This window comes from Perissodus microlepis, chromosome 15 (genome assembly GCF_051167445.1).
Source record: "Perissodus microlepis isolate ML-2025 ecotype Zambia chromosome 15, ASM5116744v1, whole genome shotgun sequence".
Taxonomy (NCBI): Eukaryota; Metazoa; Chordata; class Actinopteri; order Cichliformes; family Cichlidae; genus Perissodus; species Perissodus microlepis.
This window is the reverse complement of record NC_140475.1, coordinates 13,117,571-13,140,404: the sequence shown is the minus strand read 5'-3', so window position 1 is coordinate 13,140,404 and position 22,834 is coordinate 13,117,571. Positions and strand designations below refer to the sequence as shown.

Sequence of the window (22,834 nt, the reverse complement as noted above, 5' to 3'; positions counted from 1 at the left end):
CATTTAAGTTCTTTATATCATGTTCAAGAAACTAGTCTGAGGTCATTTGAGCTTTTTGAAATGGCACATTATCCAACTGGTAGTAGCCATCAGAAGATGTCAGGTTTAGGTTATGTATGTATGTAGGTTATGGTGTTTAAACAATATTCAGGTTGTACTAAGGGCCCCAAAAAGTATCCCCCACACCATTACACCACTGGCTGGTTTACCAGATAGGATGTATCACTACTTTCATGTTGTCTACACCTAAAGTTTGGCCTATCATCTAATTATCGCAGTGGAAATTAAGGCCCATCAGTCCAGGAAATGTTTTTCTAATCTTCTATTGTCTAATTTTAGTGAGCGTCAGTTTCCTGTTTCTAACTGACAGGACAAGCACCTGGTGTGCTCCTCTACTGCTGTAGCCCATCTGCTACAAGGTTCAACATGTTGTAATGAGTGATTTTTGAGCTACTGTGTCATAATCGGGCATCAACATGACATTTTCACCCAGAGAACTGACATTCACTGGATATTTTCTCTTTGTCAGACCATTCTCTGTAAGCCCTGGGGATGGTTGTGTGGAAAACTCTCAGTAGAATCAACACTTTCTGAAATACTTAAATCAACGTTCATCTCTATTCTGATGTGATGCCATTCAAAAGTTTAAACTTCAGCAGGTCATCTTGACCATGTCTACATGCCTAAAAGCACTGAGGCGCTGCCATGTGACTGGCTGATTGGATGTTTGCATTACTGAGCAGTTAAACAGGTGTACATAATGAAATGGCTGTGTTTTCCATGTTTGTAGCTCAGTTACCCAATTAGTATATCCCTGGTGCTGAGCTCGCTGTGGGTGAAAAACAGCTGGATTTTGTAAAGATGTGGTGGAGCTGTGAGGCAAAGCTTGCTTTTTGCATAAAGTAATTGAAAACATAATTACGTTAGAATATTTAAAATATTTTATATATTTTTTAAAGTATGTGTATGACAAACACAAGTGTCCAGTATGAAATATAATGGGTTGTCATTTTATCTAGTTTGTAATGGAAGTTTTTGTCAATTATTTTGTTAAACTTACCTTTTTGCTAAACCACAGCTCATTCACTGTGTAAGTGTGGATTTTACATATAAGAATATTCAAACATTAAATCACCACAGTATCAAGTAAAAATTATACATATTTTAATGCCAATATAATACGTTTATTTTCAAATCAAGTGAAACATTTAAGACATATTTAAAAATCCAATCCAAGATTCACAGAAATAAAAAAAAAAAGGCAGTACACTTACAGTATATTGAGGCTACAATAATGAGTGATATGCGCATAAAATATTTTTTTCCCCATTCAAAAGCTATCAGTGCACGGCTCTCTAGGTGCTCCAGAGAAAAGAGCACAGAAGACTCCCCTGGCCACGATGTAAAATGAAAAAGCACAAACAGATATGTGTAATGTTACATTAGCTATCAGTACAACTACATTAAACTGCCTTGGTTGAATTCATAGGTCCTTGAGTGGTTCAGTCTGTCAGTATGACATGATACAGTTCAGTAAAAATAAAAAAAAATCATTATTAATGATATCTTCCCCTACAGCACATTGTTTCTCCTGTCAAGGCAAAGCACAGAGCAGCCTTCAAAGGCAGCATGAGGTATGTGAACTTCATTCTGTCATCAGTAACCTCCATACGAGAATCACCATATGAGAACCGAGGTTTCTGCTGAGGTTTCCCTGCCTAGGATCATGGCATACATCCAATATTTCTTCAGTGACTTCTGATGCATTATTAATAATAATTCACCTCGCAGCCTAGGCTGTGTGGATTTAATGGAGCAGTTTAGGCTATAAACTTCTTGGTTTTCAGATCGATCTTAGAGCCATGTGAGTAAAAGGAGGTCTCTTTTAAGTCATTTTATCATATCATCACTCTTGACTTTTTCTTCGATTATACTGAATTAGCTTGGCCTATTCTGTTCTGAATTAGCAGCAAGGTGCCATTAAATCTCCAAATTGTGTAATTTTTAACTTCACATTCCAATAAAGAAGGGAAAAAGCTAATAAACCCCTGTAAAAGTCATTTGGGTTAGTTTGAAAGTATAGTACCTTAAAGCTGAAAGCAGATGTTAAGCATTTTAAGAAATAGGCTTTTCTAGGCCAGCTACACACACAAAATAGTGTGTGGAACCTAACTGGTTTCACTATTAATTTTGCAAAGTGGACAGAGGGGTAGGCACATTTTAGTCTGTGCATGGCCACTCCCAGTTAGCCTTTGGCTCTAACCCTGGGCTAGGAGGATTGGGTTTTTTGCTAGCTACAACTAGATATTGAAGGGACAAACGTGATCTTGTTATTCTTTCATTGAGCAAGCTAGACAGCTCTTAGCAAATTAGGGATTCTCAAGAATGATAAACAAAACTTTGAGATTCATAGTTTTCACAGTAAAGCAGTCCAATTTTTACTATAGGCTACTTGAACTGAAGTCTCCACAGAGTTGTTTTGACTTAAGGCAAAAAAAAAATGTAACCATAAAGATTTAAGGCAACAATTTTTCCTTTAGCTCCCAGAATCCTTATTTAACATGTCAATCTTTGTTATCACCATATTAGCCTTCTGTACAAGCCATTAAGGACACATGCTGCTCATGTGACATTTGTGTTATTTACTTCCGCCACTGTGGGGCACACTTGGGCAACTTTGAGATGGATTTACATTCAAATTATAATGGGATCTGTCAGATTTATTACAAAATTTCTTTATTTTGGTTTTCACTTTCCTCTGTGGTATAAAACTGCATCTGATAAAACCATGTTACTCAAACTAAGCACCTTCCAGGTACTAACTGTCTAGTGTTTTTGATGATTGCATGGAAGCCTTTCTTGCTTTTGTTTAAATGTTCACATGATTTAAAATGGAAGAGGGTTTATTATACCACTTAACAAATTGTTTTTCTCGATGCAGCCTTGACAAACCTTCAAACAGCCATTTGATTATTACTACCGCAGCAAGATTTGCCTCTCATAGAAAAGGGTTTGTTGGCTGTGTCAAATACTGAACAGTACACAAGAGAATAATCAGTAGTTACATTGATTGGAAGAAAACACAAAGCTAATAACAACAATAATATCACTATATTATTCCAGGGTTATGCATTTTGATAATAACTATGTAGGCCCACTGCAACATAGTGATTCCCTCAGATGAGTATGAACTATAATACTGCAGTCAGTTATTTGAAACATCAGTCTTAAACCCTCAAGGGTTAGGTACAGAAAACAAACGTTTTTTTCCTTGTCATTAATGAAATTTCACCATTACCAAAAAAAAAAATCTACAAATTTTTATCTTAACTGTTACCCGCCGTTCTATACCACAAAAGCAATTTGCAAAAAGGACATGATAACACACAACTTCTGATTAGGCTGTAAAAATGGCTAACCAAAGCCATGACCTCATTGTTATGAAGCCCCAAAATAAGATGTTATCTATTTGGTTTTAGGTCAAACGTACACAAAAAGAAAACTAGGCACTCCTTGTTTGAGTACAATCCTTTTCCTTCTTAAAACAATCATCAAGTGGTTTCCAAAATGGTTATGACGAAATACAACCAAACAAAAAAACAACAGTTGATGGGGTTTTTACAGAGACAGTGAAATATATTTTGCTATTAAACACCTCTATAGCCAGTCCAACAAACTGAGGTAAACTCTCTGGCTGTTTGCACACAGATCTGGCAGAAAAATTTCACCCTGGATGCATGAGACAAAATGCCCAATCTGACGATATGTGTAAAGGCATCAAGAAAAGGGCTTTGATTGTAGGATAATATATTTGGAGTCACAAGTGATGCGCCGCTAGGGCTGATTTGCCGAAAATGCTGTGTGACTCTAGTGCGACAAGTGGCATTTTAACTAAGAAAAAAAACTGCATGGAGGAGGTAGAGGACTTGGGAGGAGGTAAGGAGTTTGTGGAGGAACAGCGTTTATGAGGTAGCCTTTTGCTGTAAACAAAAAAAAAAACTTTTGCAGTAATAGAAAAACTCATTAAAATTGGGAAGGAAGACCAGGAAGTCTGTGGCAACATTAGGGAACGTCTTGCACAACACCTCAGTATAACAGAGATCTAAAGTTGAGGTCATCAAAAAAAAAAAAAAAAAAAGAAATAAAATAAAATTATGTATATACAAACAAAAAGAAATGCACAGCTATGTATAACTCAAGAGGTAGTTGCTAATAGTACATCAATCGGTTACATATGTTTCTTCGTCATTGCTTAACAGAGTTTGTTGAGAAAGTCAGTGGATGATTCCCAAAAGAATAAAATACACTTTTTTGGTTAATTCCCTGAGAACAGTTCATCATCCTGAGAGAAATTGTGTGTAAAAATGTAAAAATACATCATATAAAAAGATGTTTCCATAGAGTTTCGAGCATGGGCTGTGCTCCTTCTGTGGTTTGGTCATTCACTTCTTCTTTTTTTTTATCTCTGTCATGCTGCATTGTTGAGATTTGATCTTTAACGCACGCACACATTGAAATACACTGTACATTAAATAAAAAAAATAAAATAAAACAACAACAACAACAACTGCTCTAATGCGCTTTCAGCAATAAGTTCCTCTTATTTGAAAGAGCGAGGATAGCAAGCACTTCAGCAAGTCTTAACATTAAATGCCTTCAAAAACAAAATAAAGCCACACTCTTTGGTATGGAAATATACCAAAAAAAGTTGCTTGTCTACTTAGAGCTTTTAAAAACACACACGCTAGTTTGATATAATCGTACAAAGTTATTTGATTTGTCAGAACATTAAGATACAACTCCAAAGCGACTCAACTTGAATTGTGTGAGGAGTCGACTTCAGATAAGCTCTTTTCACATTCAGTATGGTCAGAGAAGAGTTGTTAGGTCACAAATAAGTGCCACTAAAGCCATGCTTAGGATTCAAGTTATACCAAAAGCAGCACTCTTATTCTCTCTCTCTCTTTCTCTCTCTCTCTCTCTCTCCTTTTTTTTGTTTCAGTGAGTTTGAAGCAGCAGCAGTGATGTCACCTCATCCCAAAGAGGACTGCGCATTAACCTGGCTGGTGCTGGCTAACAAATGGTAGGCACAGATGGAAGAGGAACAGGTGGTTCGATCTTACTGTAACACGGCTGGGAGAGCAAACAGCTTGACATTCATTTTTCAAGAAGGATAGTTGGTGAGGTATTAAATAAATAAGATACAAAGATAGTATAATGGTCTGGTACTACACCTGTAACAAAACGGTGAGCTTTTGTGCTGTATCAAAGGCGATTTCTGAGTATCTGATTTAGCAAATAAGGGAAAATATGGAGTTTGGGGGATTTTTTAAAGTCAGTTTGATTTGTCATGAATGAAAATGGTTAAATAGAGAGAGAGTTTTCACACACCAACAAAGCATCCCATGCAATATACACCTATAGATCAGAGCTAATTCCTTATAAATGCATTACTTAAAGTTAATAGAATTTTAATTATATCTTGTGACTTTACATATATATATATATATATATATATATTAATGACTTATACTATAATTTATAAACTGTAATGTTATTTTCAACTAATTATGCCACAACCAAAATGGAAATCTAATGATCAGTTCATTACTTTGAATCTAAACTATGATCTAGATGGATTATATGATGTCTTATATAGACTGTGTCTATCTATGATAATAGGAAACATAAGGGTTAATAGTGTTGACTCACACCTGAGGAAGAGGTGCTTCAGTCTGACAGTTTTGCTTTCTGTTCGAGCATGCGTAACACGCACAGGACACGCGCTTTCTCTCAGTCTTGCACATGTTTGACGTCTGACAATCAGTTGGTCCGGTCTATATCATATAAGAGGTATGCATGTATGTATGTGAGTGTTTAAGAAGTATAGAGTGTGATCTAGCAGCTGGCTGTCTTTTTAAAAAAATTCCCTCTGGGATCCATAAAGTTTCCCTAAAGATCTTTAGAAGCCAAGCTAACGGTCCTGCGGGTCTGGATTATCGCTTAGAGGGTCTTGAGGTCTTGAGGTCTTCTTCTAATCCTTCTTAAGATGAGCTACTGTGTGTGCTAAAAGGATGCATCATGATTTTTCAGAATGATTAGGCCTACAGGATATTTTGTGGCTTTAAATCTGCAAGATAGTCGTGTAGAGAAGAAGCATTCATAATGGCCAACACTTAGGTCCAAGGGTACAAAGGCAAAAACAATCAACAAGACTAGACTTATACAGTGTTTTTTGTTTTTTTTCTCACTCTCGTGCTGCAGAGACTGAAACAAGAGTGATCCCCTGCAGTCACCATTCCAGCCGTGGTTGCCATAGCTGCACCAAATGACTGCAAGTCAGTCACACACATTCTTGCCCATCACGTACCCCACTGATCGTTGCCATAGCTGCGCTGGTTAGAAATTGTAAAAAAAACAAAAAAAACCAAAACAATAAAAGTAAAGGAATAAAGACCTCCCATTTTTCACAGGTGTGAGGTAGATGAGGGGAGCTTCAGGTAACCTTGATTGAGAGGAGACATGAGGTGTCAGAGGCTAGCGGTGAAAGATTCACCCCTATGGACTATTTCAGGATTTCCTCCACCTCTGGGTCCGAGAGCCACGTTGTGTATGGGGCTCCTCGGGGGAAGAGGAGGAGCCCTCCAGAGGAGACGAGCCAGAGCGCTCCTCTTCCTCTGGGAGAGAGAGGTAAGGCCCGGTCCCTGGGCTAGAGGCCGAGGTAGACGCATGTTGGTCCTGAGAGCCTGTGGCGGGCGCCAGCGCCTTGTGGGGACACTGAGCCACCATGTGCGTGATGCTCTGGCAGTAGTGGCATTTCTTTGGCTGGGGGGGCAGGCCACACTCCTTGGCATGGTGATCCAGACCTCCACAGTTATAACAGCTGCAGGGAACAGAGGAGAAAAGAACAGAAAGCATGAACAGGATCTTTGTTTTTAGCTTTTCCTTTTCTTTTTCTTAAAACAGAAAACAGACTTTGTAGTTTTGAATCTGCAAGCACTTTGCGACTAAAATACAGTTAGATCCATAATTAGTTGGACAAAGACACAACTGTATAGGAGTTATAGCAGTTGTTACTGCCTTCCATTTGCAAAGGCCCAAAGATAATTAGAGAAACTAGAATAATTTTAAATAGAAGGACTGTTTTTGACAATCCTTTGCAGATGGCAGTCCTGAAGCCTAGAACTCAATGACATCACCAAAGGCTGTGTGTCTTCCCTTGAGATGCTCTGCTAGGTTTGTTCGTGGCTCTTTCTGCATTCACTTTTGTTTTCAGTAAGTGAAAAGCATGTTCAGTTAGGTTGAGATCAGGTGACTAACTTGGCCATTTCTTAGCATAGGGAAAGTCTTGGTTTGCAGTATTCGATGGAGCGTTAACCATTTGCACTTTGAAACGCTCTCCAATCAGTTTAGCAACATTTGGCTAATTTTAAACAAAGAGTATAGCTCTGTACATGTCACAATTCATCCTGCTACTTCTATCAGTGGTCACATCATCAGTAAACACTAGTGGTTGGTAGCCATACATGCTCATGCCATAATATTTCCTTCCTCATGTCTGGCAAGGATCATGGTATGCTTCATATCATGAGCTGTTCTCTCCTTTCTCCATACGTTTCTCTTTCCATCATTATGACACAAGCTAATCTTGTTTTCAAGAATCTTTTTTTTTTTTTTTTTTTTAGAACTGTGCAGGCTCGTTAAGGTTTTCTTGTAATGTCTAATCTGGCCTCTGTAATTACCCTCATGAAGGCATCTCTTGATTGTAGACTTTGGCAGAGTGTTAGATGTTGTGAGGTTGTTTTCTTTCACTATGAAAGTAATTCTGTCATTGTGCACATTAGTTGTCTCCTTTGGTTTTTCGGATCTTTTGATGTTGCTGAATTACCCGGTGCATTCATTTGTTTTTAGAATATTTGGGACTTATGATTTATTTTGGTTTTTAAACCTAATATGTCGTCCCTCACTTGCACTGACATTTCTCTGTGCCTCACATTTAAAATCACAGTAAAAAATACAAATTCAACACATGGAACCAACTTCAGATATGTCATCTTTATTGGTCATGAAATAATGAAGCAACAGATCTGACCTGGACATTAAAATGCTTTATTTTTAAACAATTAATACAGTGTTATATATAATAATTTAAATAACAAATGGGAGTATTTTTAAAATACTGAAATTCTTAAGCAGTTAATGCAAACTTTTTTTGAACCCCTTGAATTAAAGCTGAAAATCGGCACACTTGATTGATTTAAAAAGGCAAAACTACAACAAATTATGGCCCTACTAATAACTATCATTTCTAACATGGTAATTATAATAATAATAATAAGAAGAAGAAGAATTTTTAAAAAAGAAGAATAAATATTTTATTTCACTCTTGTCCATCATCGGCACTACGGAGTAGAAATGTCGGCTCCAACTAAAATTCCCCACTAGATGGGAGTGTTGTATATGATTTTGGTCTGGTGTGGCCGCTGTGGCATGCCAAACTGCATTATATTATTAGCTTTGAAAAGAATACCAGCAATGAAATGGCAACAATAAAAGCATGAAGAGAAATTAGACCAAAATGTTAGCCCGTCATGATGCCATCAGTTCTCTTTGCACTGCATTAAATAATAAATATTTTTTGTCATATTTTCTTTTTTCTTTTTTTTAAGGCTTTATGTCGTACAAGTCACCGTTCAGGTTTTTAATAATGTCCTGGTGTAAAAAGCTTAATATCTCTTGGGCAATGAAGTCTAGAACAAATGATTCTGGATTCATCAGTTTGTGTTAAATTTCTACTGCAGCAGTACAAAACTCAACCGCTTATCATTATGAAATAACTGCTTACTGCACACATTTTAAGGTGCATCCGATTTGATTACCAATTAACAAAATAAGAATCGACAAGTAGACCCAACTGCAAATTGCTGCCACTAAATAAGAAATTGAACCATGACGGCCTTTTCTACGGAACCAGATAAATTATCTTTACTTAACCTGTGTTCTTTGCATCCAATAAAATAACAACTGGCTGTTTGAATTAAATAAGAAAAATTTAATGCAATGTTTAATTGTTCTTTGTAAAGAAAAAGTATTATTTTTCTACAATAAATAAACCATAAAGAATATAATAGAGACTACAGATAAGACTGTTACCTCACTAAAAGCTGTGACATTAATTAAGAAAGACTTAAAGGTAGGTTTTAAGAGGTAATTAGTAAGTGTCCTCAAAACCTGGATTCATACAAGTACAGTGATCTGATAAATTAATTCGTGCAATTAAATAATTATATTTATATACTAATTATAGTTCAAATCCCGAGGTAGCATGAAAATCCATCAATTTATTGGAGAATTTAGGTTTTAAAGTTTAAAATATTCACTCATGTAATTCAGATTTCTTGTACGTCTCAGGTCATGCACTCATTTAGTGTAATAAAAGCACAGTTTAATCTCAGCGAATTTGATTCAAATGCGTGCAACACAAAGAGAAAACATTGATAGACTAAATTTCATATCAAACTGGGAAAAACCTGGATGAAGACAAAACAGCTCAAAATATTTGGATGTCTTTTAAGTTTAATATTGAAGAATGTTTTTATCACAGATTAAGACTAATGAGCTTTAAATGCTAATGGCAATTTTTTTTTCAGGGAAATGGTTACAGATGAGTGCTTAATTAGTTTAAAGAAAATTCTGCAACAGCTGATGAACATTTCTCAACAATTACTGTTAAACATCGACTTCTCTGCTAATTTCTGTTTGATAAAAAATCAGCGCTGTCATCACTAAAGTTTTTAGCCACTATTTCCACAACCAATGACTTGTTTACTCAATTTTTAAACTGAACAGTTTTACACAACGTGATCGGAGCAGCTCTAGAGAAAAGAAAGAAATGATCCATTGCATAGCAGAATAACCCGCAGCGTAACCCACCAGTAGCTGCTCAGACTGACCAGCGTTCATAAAGACAGAAACACACATCTACCTGCCATCACTGAATCCAAAACCACCTTGCTACCACATTAGCAGAAGACAGACACTTGACCTAACACTGGATCAATTATCCAAAATAAGCTGAATTATTCAGCTGTGTAAACCAATCAGGGAGCCTTCTCTGTCAGATACAGTTTCTTCCTTTCTAACAAATGCTTTTCTTTACCACTATTAAAAAAACAAAAAAACACGATAGTGCTGCATTGGAGCACTGAAGCAACAGTGATGCAGCAACATAAAGGGTGCCAGCGCTACACTTTCTCATGTAAATGTAGCCTTGAAATCATGTGATACCTTCCCACAACAGATACAGTACTTAGACTCTACCTGGCAGGATTTGCCGCACATCAAATGAGGGCACTTTCTTTCAGTAGGAGGACAGGAGGACTCTGCTTAGCGTTTTCAAGGCACTCCCTATGGCTCCCTCTGCAGATTTTAGCAAAGCTCCCTTCAGGATTCAACTGAGGACAAAACAATTGATTTGGCTACCGCTGCATTGAGATGCATATAGGTCCAATCTACCCCCATGCTAATATAGTCTCTAATGTAAAAGCTGGCAAATTGATTTAAAATAGCGGCAATGGCAAGCGAAGTGCCCTATTCAATTCCTTATTATGGTGCACAATAACCATAGCAACAGGCATGTACCGAGGCAGATTGAATAGATTTAATCTATAATCTCAGCCCACTCAGAAGCCACTCACTGCGGGTAGCTGTACATATAGAATATGTTTCCTATTGCTACAGCGTAGTCTTGCTTTCTCAAACCTAGCCACAGGCACCTATACGCATTCACGTATTTCACATTTTCAGGAAAACCATGCATATGTGTGATTACATTCATGCAGACGCAAAACATACACATACATTTTTTTTTTGTTTCAAAAATGAATAAAAACCTACCGGTCTCCCTTTGGTTTGCGTTTCTGCAATGGGACCTTCCCTTTGGGTCTCCTCTCACTGCCTGCACAGGGTCCCCCACCAGGTCCGGTCACCCGCAGGGACTCTAGGCCCTTAGAGGACTTCTTATAGGTGAACTCCACCTGCTCACCCTCCTTTAAGCTGCGGAAGCCCTCCATCACTAGTTTGCTCTGTTGGAAGAATAAAAAAGGGCAATTATCCCTTTAAAAGAGGCAGATGCTTATTGCCAAATGCAAGACACACGAGTGTGTAGGTAGGATAACGCCCTGTGTGTTATAAGCTAGAGTATCCGACACGTTAGGGCTCATGTTTGTTGAAATTGCTTTAATTTTAATGTCAAAGCATTTGTTTCCCTTAGGTTAAAATATTATAATTTCAAGCCTATACAAAAATAAATCTTTAAAGGTTCATTTATAGGACATTAGATTTTGTAAGAGCAAAACTGTTCCAGGAAAATGTAAATCTGATTCTTTTATAATAGGTAGCTCATTAAAGGCAACTGAAAGATCTCTATTATGTTAGCTTTAAAGGCTTTTTATACAGCAGTATCAGGGTGCGTTTTACCTTTGTTGGTTATATTGAATATTTTTTTAACCCCAGATGATTCATGGAAACTGACAAAGGCTATTACACTTTAATAGCCTTCAGTATGCAGCTAGACATAAAGACAGACCCCTTCTTAGGCAGAAAATGCAGTCTTTCAGTGAAAATGGATTAGTTCCTCTTTCTGTCTGCATAAGATAAAGCGTTAATGTTACGCAAGCCCACACCCATTAGGTTAAATCTACACATTGAGCAGTTGCCAGATATATTATTACGTCTGCACACAAAAAGTTCCCCAATCAACTCCTTTTATTTCCACATAGCTCAAGAATCAACATTTACTTTATTAACACGGGCAAGTCCATGAGGTGGGCTTTTACACACTGCCACATGCAGCGAACACAACAAGTATTAGCAGACAATGAACATCGAGAGGCAAATACATTACTTCAAACATGGTGGATTGACTATATGTGGTTTGTACCAACTGCCGTGAAGGTTGCTCCACAGAGCGACTTATCTCACATGATATGTCCTTGGTTTACTCTCTTTATCTACTTTTCGCAGAGACACCACTTCCTTTTCTGCAGGCTTAAAAGACAAGAATGTTACACCTATACAATCTTTTTTTTTTTTAAAGCATCCACCATCCATCTTATCTACATGATCGGAAATATTGATTTAGTTACTACATAACCACTGGACAATGATTTATGTCTTGTTGATCGCACAGCGCGGACGGCTGATAGGCACAGAATCCGTGACCTTCATGAATCGCAGCAAGCCCTGCGGCTCTTATAGGTAAACACACGCCCACATGGGCATGCAGTGTGCAGAGCAAACCTACTACCTACTATACATCAAGACCTATAAATAACACACAGGCTATCTGTAAAGGCAGTGCATGCTGTAGAGTCAGATATGTAGGAGACAAAGGAAGAGAAAGGCACAAATGATCAGATGATATAGATGTGAAACTATAGAAGAAGGAGAGAAATTGTGCACAGCAGCATTTTTCTGCAACGACTGAGGTTACAGGAAGCTGAAGGCGCTCTATAGGTGGTTTGTAGATAGAGATGAAAACCTAAGAGAGAGGAAAGACTTACAGAGGATGTGGGAATTAATTACAAACTAAGAATAGTGTTTGAACTCACTGCACTTGGATAATTGTCCATGTGAAAACCACTGTACAATAAATGACCACTGGGATACCACGTGGATTAAATGGAAGTGAAACGAAATACATTTAATATGTCTCTGCTTCCTTCAGGAAAACAAGTATGAAAAAAAAGGAAAACATTTAACCTTGTTTCACACGGCGGAAAAAACTTCAAAACCTACTGCAAACACAAAGAATATCTCAATGTAAGAATATGCAATCAAATACATTTTCTTGGGATCTGGTAGGTCGCCTTTAAAAATTCAGGTAACACAAACTGTCGTTATTACAACACCCAGTTATTCAAAAATCTTTTTAAAAAGTGCTTAAGAAAATGTATTCTAAAGACACTCAACATATCACAGCAATCGGTAAATGAGGGTCACGCCAAGACTTTCTTAGGATTAAAGAAAAACTTTCAAATAGATAAGAAAAAATAAAATATCCACTCTACATTAAATAAATCAGTTTATGTTCGTTTTTTCTGTTTTTAAAGTAATTTTTATGCATTTTTAAAAAATTTATATATATATAATTTAGACAATTTAAGTAAGTTGCTTTTTTTTTATATGTTCCCTTTTCTTATCTTTACTTCCCTTTACTTGAACTTTATTCCTTAAAAGAATTATATCAAAGACAAACTTTGACATCATGAAAAAAACTAACTTCAGTTTCAAATAATAAAGGTTATTAGTTGTTGTTTTGTTTTTGTTTTTGTTTTTAGTTTTTTTTTTTAGAATTGGTATTTTTACAACTTATAGTTCAGTACAAAAAAAGTTTTAGAAAGCCATCAAATTTCTTAAACTTGAACAATGCTGATATATAATTATGTTATTTCCCTGCGTTTTAATTTTGTTTTTCATTAGAGATTTTTTGGATTTTGATTTTTTTTCATATATATTAAACACATTTCATTATTACATATGAAACATAAACTTTTACCAAATAGCTATTAATCTGGATTCCAAAGGCCTCTCTCACAATGAGTAATAATACACAATGTTTTGCTTTACTTTTTTTATATAATAAAACAATAAATAGGTTTTCAGTTTAGTCCTCAGAAAATATAGATATATACACGGAAGAGTTGTGACTTCATATTTAACCTTTTTTAAACAATTCTTTCTTTCTTTTTCCACATTTTAACATTTCAACAATTTATTCGAAAGAGAAAATCGCCTTTTTTAGCATTAAAAGCAAAATGTCCAAAATTCACTCATTCATTCTTCCTCTGATGTCCTGCTTGATTCCCCCCACTGCAGTAAGTGAGACTTACAGCCAAGGCCACTCTGCTTCTAGTCGATTGGTGATGGAAGACTCATCCATTTTGGGCATTCAGCTATTGGATTTGGCTTTGAGGAATAGATGAGAATCAGGGAATGGAAATGAGCAAGAGGAAAGATTATGCACCACAGATGCAAAAAAGGGAATAACACAGAAAGGACGGTGAGGAGAGTCACAAACTAAGCAAGCAGCTTCATGCTCAATCTCAAAACATTATGTTACAAAATAATAATAGTAATAATGTTAAGATTCCATATTCATTAACCTATTCTTTTATCAAAGTTCTCTGCTCATACCAGCAAAATAATCAACCAAACGAGAAGCTACAACCGAGCTATATCCTGGTCATTCAAATGGAAACACCAATTGATTTTATAATTACCATCATTAGACCATCTGAATGGCTAAAAGGCATTTGTTCAGCAGATATCAGTAAAAAGACAACAAAAGGTTGTGCCCATCCCCCATGAAACACAATATATTCAGAATAATGATAAATAAACATCAGCTGGTCTCTAGACTATGGCACACGAGCCCTTCCTCTTCCTCTCCTGTCTTCAGTCCAGAACAGCTTGTCTCTCCAGGTCAAAGTTGAGTGGTTTGTCTCAGCACTCTACCCCCCCTCTCCAACTCACTCAATTCCCACAATGCACCAGTGAGGAAACCACACATCCCCTTTTGTTCTGTAGAAATGCAGGAAAACACACATAGACACACACACACTAAAATCTCCTCCATATAGGTTATGGCATCATGTTTGTGTCAGATACGTTCTGACGCATTCACTTGCAACAGCTCAGTCTCTGCAATTACGTAATAAACTGCAGCATATGGATCTGTATATACATGTGTGCCTCCGCGCTGCTCTATGCATGTGTAAGCGTGTGTGTGTGAGAAAACTTCGCAAATCAGAACCTGCAACCTGAGTCCCCTCCTCTCAAGTGACCTGGCGGGTGTCCTGACCCGTTTCAGTTTACGCAAAGAGGTCAGGAGAGGGCACAGCTAAGGTGAAGGAATGAAAGAATGCCAAGCAGAACGAAAAAGAGAGAAGGAGAGCAAGAGAGACTCTAACACAAAATGGGGGAGTGGCTTAGCACAGGGAGGTGGATATGGGTGGGAATCTGGAAGAAGAGGAGGACAAGGGTGGGGGGTGGGGGTTCATGGAACTACCTCCACCGCATTCTGTTCAGCTCCAATGGAGGAGCAACTCCTCATCAGTGGCTGGAATTGGGGGAGGCCAGGAACAAAACCACCATTTGATCAGGAACCCCACAGGTCAGCAGGAGAAATCCTGAGGTCAGTGGTATAACCATCGTAGCACCACCCCCAGCCTGCTGGGAAGACCACACCACCACTCTGTGCTTAAACTTAAGAGTCACCAGCAGCCAGCACCATGCCTTTAACGGAAGAAACCTATCCAACAAAAGGATCGAAAGATACTCTAAAAGGGCTTGATTATGCTTGCAAGCTTCCTTATGTGTAATAAATATCTTTAGGTCTTCATGCATGTTACCGTACATATATATATATGTGTATGTGTGTGTGTGTGTGTGTGTGTGTAGGAAAGAGCCAGAGATCAATATCGACACTGACATCCTAGATAGAAATAGCCCTCCTTTTCATCAGCCGGCCCTCGTCATCACCAGACCCAGCAATCAATACAGGAAGCTGTAATGTGAGGGGATGGGGAAGCAAGAGAGAGGAGAGCCACCATCCTCCACCAGCCTCTCTCCGAGGCGACCACCAGCTATGGAATGGCTAATTATGGGATGCCTTAAATCAGAGGTGGAGAAGGGTATTGTGCTCGTTTCTAAGAGGAACGGGAATGTGCAGAGGTGAGTGAGTAGAGGGAGATGGTGGTCAACATGTGGCTTGGTGTCACTGAGTAGCTTTTAATACACAGGAAATGCTAAGTGGATAAAGCTGGGCTAGATCAGCTCAGATGGACATAACCCAACAGGATATATATAAACCAAAGAAGAAAGGGAGAGGAAACACACACACACACAAACATGCCAGTGAAAACCACCAACAGAGCCGCTCTTATGTCGGTGACACCGCAGCCCTCCTCAACACATTGTCATTAGTGGCTCTGACCTTTGAACCTCGCCCAGCCCCCATCAAACAGTTAAAAGCCTTCATGTTTCCCCTGCTTCAAATTAACAACATCCAACACCCCCGATTATGACTGGGCCAAATATTTGATCTGGGGAAGGAAGCACTAGATCATCCTGGTACATTTATCAGCATGAGAGGGGGAAATGAACCTCACTGAGGTGACTGGTGATAAAGCACACAGCCTGCTAATAACTGCACCCATTCAAAACAGAAACAGTCCAGTGTCACTGCAAAGATTCACTGCCAGCCATTTAAAGAGGTGTCACTTTCACAAAAGAACAAATGATGGAATATATCATAAATTTAAAATGACAGAAATCATTTTTAAAAGGTTTGAATTTTTCACATTTTCTTTTAGGAAAAATGATGGATCAATGCAAACCTTTCAAACCTTACACGTGTACATTGGTAGTGCATACAATTTGAGTTACAATCATGATTTAATTGGTTTTACAGTTTAATCTATTTACAGAGGCAAAAAACAGCAGCTGTCTTTTTTTTTCTTTGTATGCTTTGGCACTGAACTCACCCAATCTAACAAAGTAGACAGATGATGATGTAATGCGTGACAAACATGACACAAAAATGAGTGCTGGTTATTAGCTCGGATCTGATGAATTCTAACATGAATACAAAGAGATGAACATGAGATAAATGTAGTCAGATGTTTAATTGAGGGATTTTATACATTTTATTTACTATAATAGCTCTAATCTTTATCTAATCATTATCTTTATTTTTTTTATTTGAGCCTTTGCAACAACTGTGTTTTTACATATGAATTGCTTTCATCTGTCTCTCTAGCAATTTTTAATAGAAATTTGACTATAGATTATCGCAAATTAAAACTCATGCCACACACTGTTTCAGGCAAATCTCTCCAAAAGAAAAGCTTTTAAACGTCTCTTTACACATGTTGTGTCTAAATCTAACTTTTCTCTATCCTTCGGAAATGTAACAGTTGTTTTATTAATTAATTAGGTCTTTGATGATTATTATTTTTTCCCTTTTTGATGCTTTTCTTTGTCATTTTTTAGGACAAAATGATCAATGGAGAAACAAACTGCTAATAAATAAAAACAAATTGCAGACTGTAGTCCTTAAAATCTATCAAGCATTGCATAGAAGAACTCAACAGCCAAGAACATTAAATATTAAAGAAAGAACTAGAAAGAGCCTCCTGGAATTTTCCATTCCTGGTAATTAAAAAAAATAGATTAATTAAATGCTTAAATCCTTAATCAGCTCATACTGACATGACCAGCGGAACTGCTGCTCTTTTTTTTATTGTAGCCCTTCTGTGTCTACTCCATCACCCTTCCAATTACCAATCAAACATCCGCTATATGCGGCCAGCTCCTCAAAAGGAAGTCACATGACTTGTCTTTCTTCTTCTTTTGCTTTATTTGATGTAAAGACGGGAAGGGTGGCGGTGGTGTGGGTGGGTGAGTGGAGTGGAGTGGTGTGGCTGCAGGAGACACAAAGCCTGATACTGGCTATCTGCAGGCAGAGATGGGTGGGGCCTGCATGCCAAACGGTGACACGGACCAGAGGTTAATCTCACTAGGGGCCCACTTTAACCTCACTACACAAAACACACACACACTCTCTCTCTCTCTCGAGTGCGCACATGCATGATCAAAAACCTAGAACATTTTACAACGGATCACACGTAGGCATCGACAACCTGGTGGCTGAAAGCAGAAAGTAAGAAGTGCTCAGACACACACACACACACATTCGTAAGGGATTCATAAACTCATGGGGTTTCAGGAGAATAGCAACAGCAAACTGTTCAACATTTCAAACTGATTACCGACAAAGGGCAGGCAGCACCCCCAACCCACTAAACCCCTCGCCTACCCTCTTGCCTTTTTGTCTTTAAGAAATTCCTCTTTTTAAAGAATGTCCAAGGAGAGACCCCCCCCCAACACACACACATAGTAAAAAACACTCAGCCCAGGTAGAGAAGTGGTTGACACACAGAGATAATGTAATAGTGGAATCACTAAGGAGAGCGTGAAGATGCTTAATTACTCTCTTACACCTTCCGAAAGGAAGCGATCAGATAGGAGCCGTGATGAAGAGGCCTCCCAGGAAGAGGCCTCGTGCTCTGGGGGGTGGGGGGGCTCACACTAACTCTCTCTCTCACACACACACACACAAGCGCAATCACACCCTCCCTCCTTTACCTCCCGCTCCACCACTCGCTCGTCTTTTTCCAACCTCTCACTCATGTTTTCCTCTTGGACTACCGCCGTCCCCAGCCCAGCACCCCCACCCCTCACCCACACTTTTTTTTCCCCACATCCCTCCTCTTTCCCTCTCTTAAGGAAACTCCTCCTCTCTTCCCCCCTTCCTCCTGTCCTCATGCTCCCTCTTCCCCTCCCTATCTTTCTTACCTCAGCTTTTATCATGCGGATAGGGTCAGTGTTGTGCAAGAATAAATCGGCATTCTTTCTGATAGTTTTATTTCAACAACGACCCTTTTACCACAAACGTGTAAAATAATTCATAACCTTTGTTTTACGTTGGTTTGATTGTGAGCTTGCCACTGATTAAAAATGACAAAATGCATCCTAAAACAATTATTATGGCTTTAAGACTTTTAAATAATTTTCTACTTAAGATATAACAGGCCAGATCTGTATTCAATATTTCCAAATCTGAACATTTCTTTTAAACCTGGAAATAACATCGGTATATTCAAATGGCTCCAGGCTGCTAGCAGAGAGACAGAGAGGGTGGAACAATCAGAGAGAATGAGTGACCGATTTAATACGAATGCACGAGTGTGAATCCTTCCAAAGAAATCACCGGGTTGTTTGCATTTATTATGACAGCGTGTTTATGAATGCACGATGTCTTCCCCTTTGTGCTAAATGACAGTCGTGTCACTGTGAGCGCGTACAGCTGCCAGAAACACTGGGACACAAATGATCGAGTGTAAACATATGATTCACTGAATGCTATAATTTAACAAAAAGCTATATTAGGAACAATTTGGTCCCCACCACCCTCCCAAAATATGAAAAAACGAATGAATTGTTACAGAGCAGCTCTGCAAACATTTTCATCTATACACCGCCATCATCACAGTACCTAGTGAGCCTTTCTTGCATTGTGGATCTAAATATTTTTCCTATGTAAAGCAACAATATACCGCACAAGCCTTTTCTGCCTTATAGGCTACAAACTACTGAGACACACAGTGTTTTGTTAGACTCCTGCTCAGCTCTTAAGACTGTTTCCCAGAGCACACCTTTATTCACCCTTGATGGCCTGATCCACTCCTAAAACATCTCTGAGCAGCAGGGAAGACAGGAGTCTGGAGTGTATGGACAGATGCAGTGCTTTCAGTCGATGAAGCCACAATGTGAACGTATCAATCAAAATCTGATAACATAGTGCTGTAGTCATCCACTTTCTCGAGCTTGGGCTTGTTTCATGCAGGCGCAGTAAGAGCGCATGAAAACATTCACATACATATAAATGTTAACAAAAAAATGTAGAAATACATGTCAGGCTATATTATTACGTGCATATGAAGATGCGCATGAAGCAAAGCTCAACATATTGTTGTTATTCACTGAATATTTTTTGCACTTTACTCCAGGATTTTAATCCAGATATTTTTATAAGTCTCGATTATCACGTTTATAGCCAAACTAAATGCACTAAACAACCAGCTTTACCGCTGTTAGAATTCAATGGCAGTGAACACATTTGGTCAATCAAATACTGCGGACAATTTGAAATGTACATATATATTTATTTATTTTTATTTGTATTTATTTATTTATTTTTCCATATAAACTGAGCTGAATGCAGCATAGCTCAGAGAGATGGAAACTACCCTGCTGGTGCAGAACACACTCAAATGCCTTTCAAAAAGACATTGGATAGCAAACCATGTGAAACTGTGGTCCCACTTTCTATTTTTAGTCTGGCATGCAGCTTGAAAAAAAACATACTGTAAGTGTTTGAGTTACATTATATTTTTTTTTACCTAAATAAACTAATGCCTTTATGCAACTATAATCCATATTTCCCAGTGCTACTAATTTGCCTTATAGTAATCAGTGGAGCCATCTTTTCTACAATGAAGTGAGAGAGTGTGTCAAATGAAATGGCAACAAAAATGCCTCTCTTCGTCATCTGTCGTTCCTCGAGAATTTTAAAGGCACTTTATAGGACCGTAAAAAAGGGCGATTTAACGGAGGGAAAGGGGAGCTAAAACAAGGGAGGACTTCACTGCTCTTTGTTTTCTGTAGCAGTCAAAAACAAGGCCTCTGAAATGAACTCCATGCACAATAAATCAGCAGTACACGCGGAGGGAGTGGGAGGGGGACACACAGGCCGGGCTTCACGTCACCATTCGGTATGAAAGTAAAAGGATGTTTCTATAAACTGCACATACGGTTCAAGTACATCAAGCAAACAACAGCACTGAGCAAAATCCACCTTCCCAGAACAGAGCCCAGCAGTGAGTTAAAAAAAAAAAAAACACGCTCTTCGACATGTTAGCTGGCTGGATATCAAGCAAGCTCTGCTGTCCATTACAGGGCCAAGTGTGAAACTAACCGTGTCATATCCACACGACATTTCTTCCCTTTCCCTTCACAGAGAGAAGCAAAGGGAGAGCTAAACGCATGTGCCTCAGAGGAAAACTTTGTGTGTGTGTGTGTGTGTGTGTGTGTGTGTGTGTGTGTGTGTGTGTGTGTCTGTGTGTGTGTGTGTGTGTGTGTGTCGTTTGTTTGTTTTGGTTTGGTTTTTCCTGTCCCTTAAGCATGTGGACAGCATGTTGTTACACAGTAACGTGTCGGGCAAGGCGAAACATCCGGATGATACAGTGTAACTATCGCTGTGAAGAAGAATTAAAAAGGGGCCCGAGGACAGCAAGATGGGATCTGAGGTAACAGTAGCATTTTTTGGCAGAGGAAATAAAAAGTATTCAATCATTCGTCGCTTTTCCACGCTTTTTTTTTTTTTTCAAAGAAAGGAAAATCCGGATGAGGCCAATGCCCACCACATCACCACGACGCAGACGCGTATTCCTCGGTGCTTGTGTGTACGTTTTCATCAACTTACTTGGTGGACGAAAACATCCAGAGGGGGGTCAACGGGGCTCCCTTCGCTGTTGGTCATTGAGATAAATCCAAATCCCATCCGGACGTTGAACCATTTGCAGAAGCCCGATCCCGACAGGACCTGAGGTCGAGTGCGGTCCTCCTCCTGCTCGGTGGACTTGGCGGGGTCTTCTCCGCCACCTTTACCCGACCCTCCTGTAGAACGAGCGGGCAGTACAAGAGGCGAGTTAGAACATTTTGTTTGTGCTCGCAGACACGCCGCTCAACACTCACCGCCCTGCGTGCATACACGTTTATATAAGTTTAATGAGCTTTGTTGCGTAAAAAAAAAAAGAAAAGAAATAAAGAAAACTACTCCAAGAAGCGTGAGGGGAATCCCCTCCACTTCAAGTACAGGCTATGCGAAGTTCAGGGCCGGTAGAAATTTCCTATACTATTTTTCACATGTCACATAAGCGAAGAGGGACGCGTGGTGCTGTGAGCCGATGTGCGTCAACCAGACATTCCCTCAACCAAAAAAAGGGGGAAAAAGTTGTTACTCCATAACAGATGAATGCCTCTGATTCGTGCACAGGCATGCTCAGTGGTGTAACTTGTGGAGGGTTTTTCTCGTGCATCTACAGCCCGCTCCTGATGTGGAGTTGCATGCTATAAGGGGAGGAAAAAAAGGGCAGGTGTACACATGGTTCCTCGAGCTTTACTACTGGCTTGAAAAGCATATACGCTCTAACAGTGGATCTATCTTAATGCTGCCAGACGTGGTTAGATGTGGTGCTCGGCAGTGTGGCGGTTCAGGCTTTATTTTTTTTATTTTATTTTATTTTTTTTTAGGTTTGGAACAATAATCACGCTGCACCTTGCCTCCTTCTCCCTTCTCGCGCGAGCTCACGTGGAGCAAATATATATATATATAACAACAACAAAAAACTAAGAGCAGAAAATAGAAAATAATTGCAGAATAACCTTCGGCCATGTTTCCCCGCGGACCCTCTGCGCCCAAGTTGCAATAGAGAAGCTTCCTCTGCGAAAACGGGCTGCGGTAGTCACCATTAATCCGACATCCTCGATCCCATCGGTCACCAGTTTAGCTCGCATGGTACGGCGTGCTTTCTGCCTTTTGATATTTTTGTCATGTCTTTCTCTCTTCCCTTCAATCCCTTCCTCACTCACACCACCTCTGTAGCCTACTGCTCTACCCCTCTCTCTCTCTCGGTCGCTGCCTCTCTTACTCCCTCTCTCGCTCTCGTCTTCGCTCTCATTCGCTCTCGAGCTGGCTGTGCCCGTTCCCGTAGTGAGAACACGTGACTTTGTCAATTACATGCTTTCTTGCTTCTCATTTCTGTCCCAACATTCAAAGAGGAAAATGGGTGTGTGTGTGTGGGGGGGTGTGAGAAGAAACTGGACTCGGAACCATCAACAGCACGCGCCCAATAGTTGTGTAGATCATAAAACAACCCACGTCCACTGTGGGAAGCTGCAAGCTGTAACGTGTGCTATATGATATGCTATGCGCTGCAGTGCACTGCTTGCAATGTGTTTTGTTGAGGTCCTGTATCAAAAGGGGTTGGTGTAGCTACATAAGGCTATTATGCACTGAGATTAGATTAGATGATTGGATGGGATTAAATTACATTTTAATGAACTCTGCGGAATAATAGGGTGGCCATGACAACAGCAAAAACACACACAAAAAAACAAGGAAATAATGAATCAACCAATTACAATC

At 39.0% G+C, this 22,834-nt stretch overlaps 1 protein-coding gene across 1 annotated transcript; it reads right to left on the bottom strand.

Moving 5' to 3' along the window:
- Nucleotides 1–5,565: 5,565 nt before the first annotated feature.
- lin28b (lin-28 homolog B (C. elegans)) lies at nt 5,566–22,314 on the bottom strand. Its single transcript, XM_084953524.1, has 4 exons — nt 22,072–22,314; nt 21,110–21,303; nt 10,897–11,084; nt 5,566–6,883 (listed from the first exon to the last, which is right to left on the bottom strand). Exons 1-4 carry the CDS (start codon nt 22,079–22,081, stop codon nt 6,571–6,573), a joined length of 705 nt encoding a protein of 234 aa, XP_084809650.1. The 5' UTR covers nt 22,082–22,314; the 3' UTR covers nt 5,566–6,570.
- Nucleotides 22,315–22,834: the final 520 nt, after the last annotated feature.

Excerpts from the sequence above, each read along its gene's own strand:
- lin28b (XM_084953524.1), bottom strand. Across the intron at positions 11,085-21,109 it reads TGGATGTTTTCGTCCACCAA|AGCAAACTAGTGATGGAGGG; the intron begins GTAAGTTGATGA and ends TTCTTCCAACAG. Across the intron at positions 6,884-10,896 it reads CGCAAACCAAAGGGAGACCG|CTGTTATAACTGTGGAGGTC; the intron begins GTAGGTTTTTAT and ends TGTTCCCTGCAG.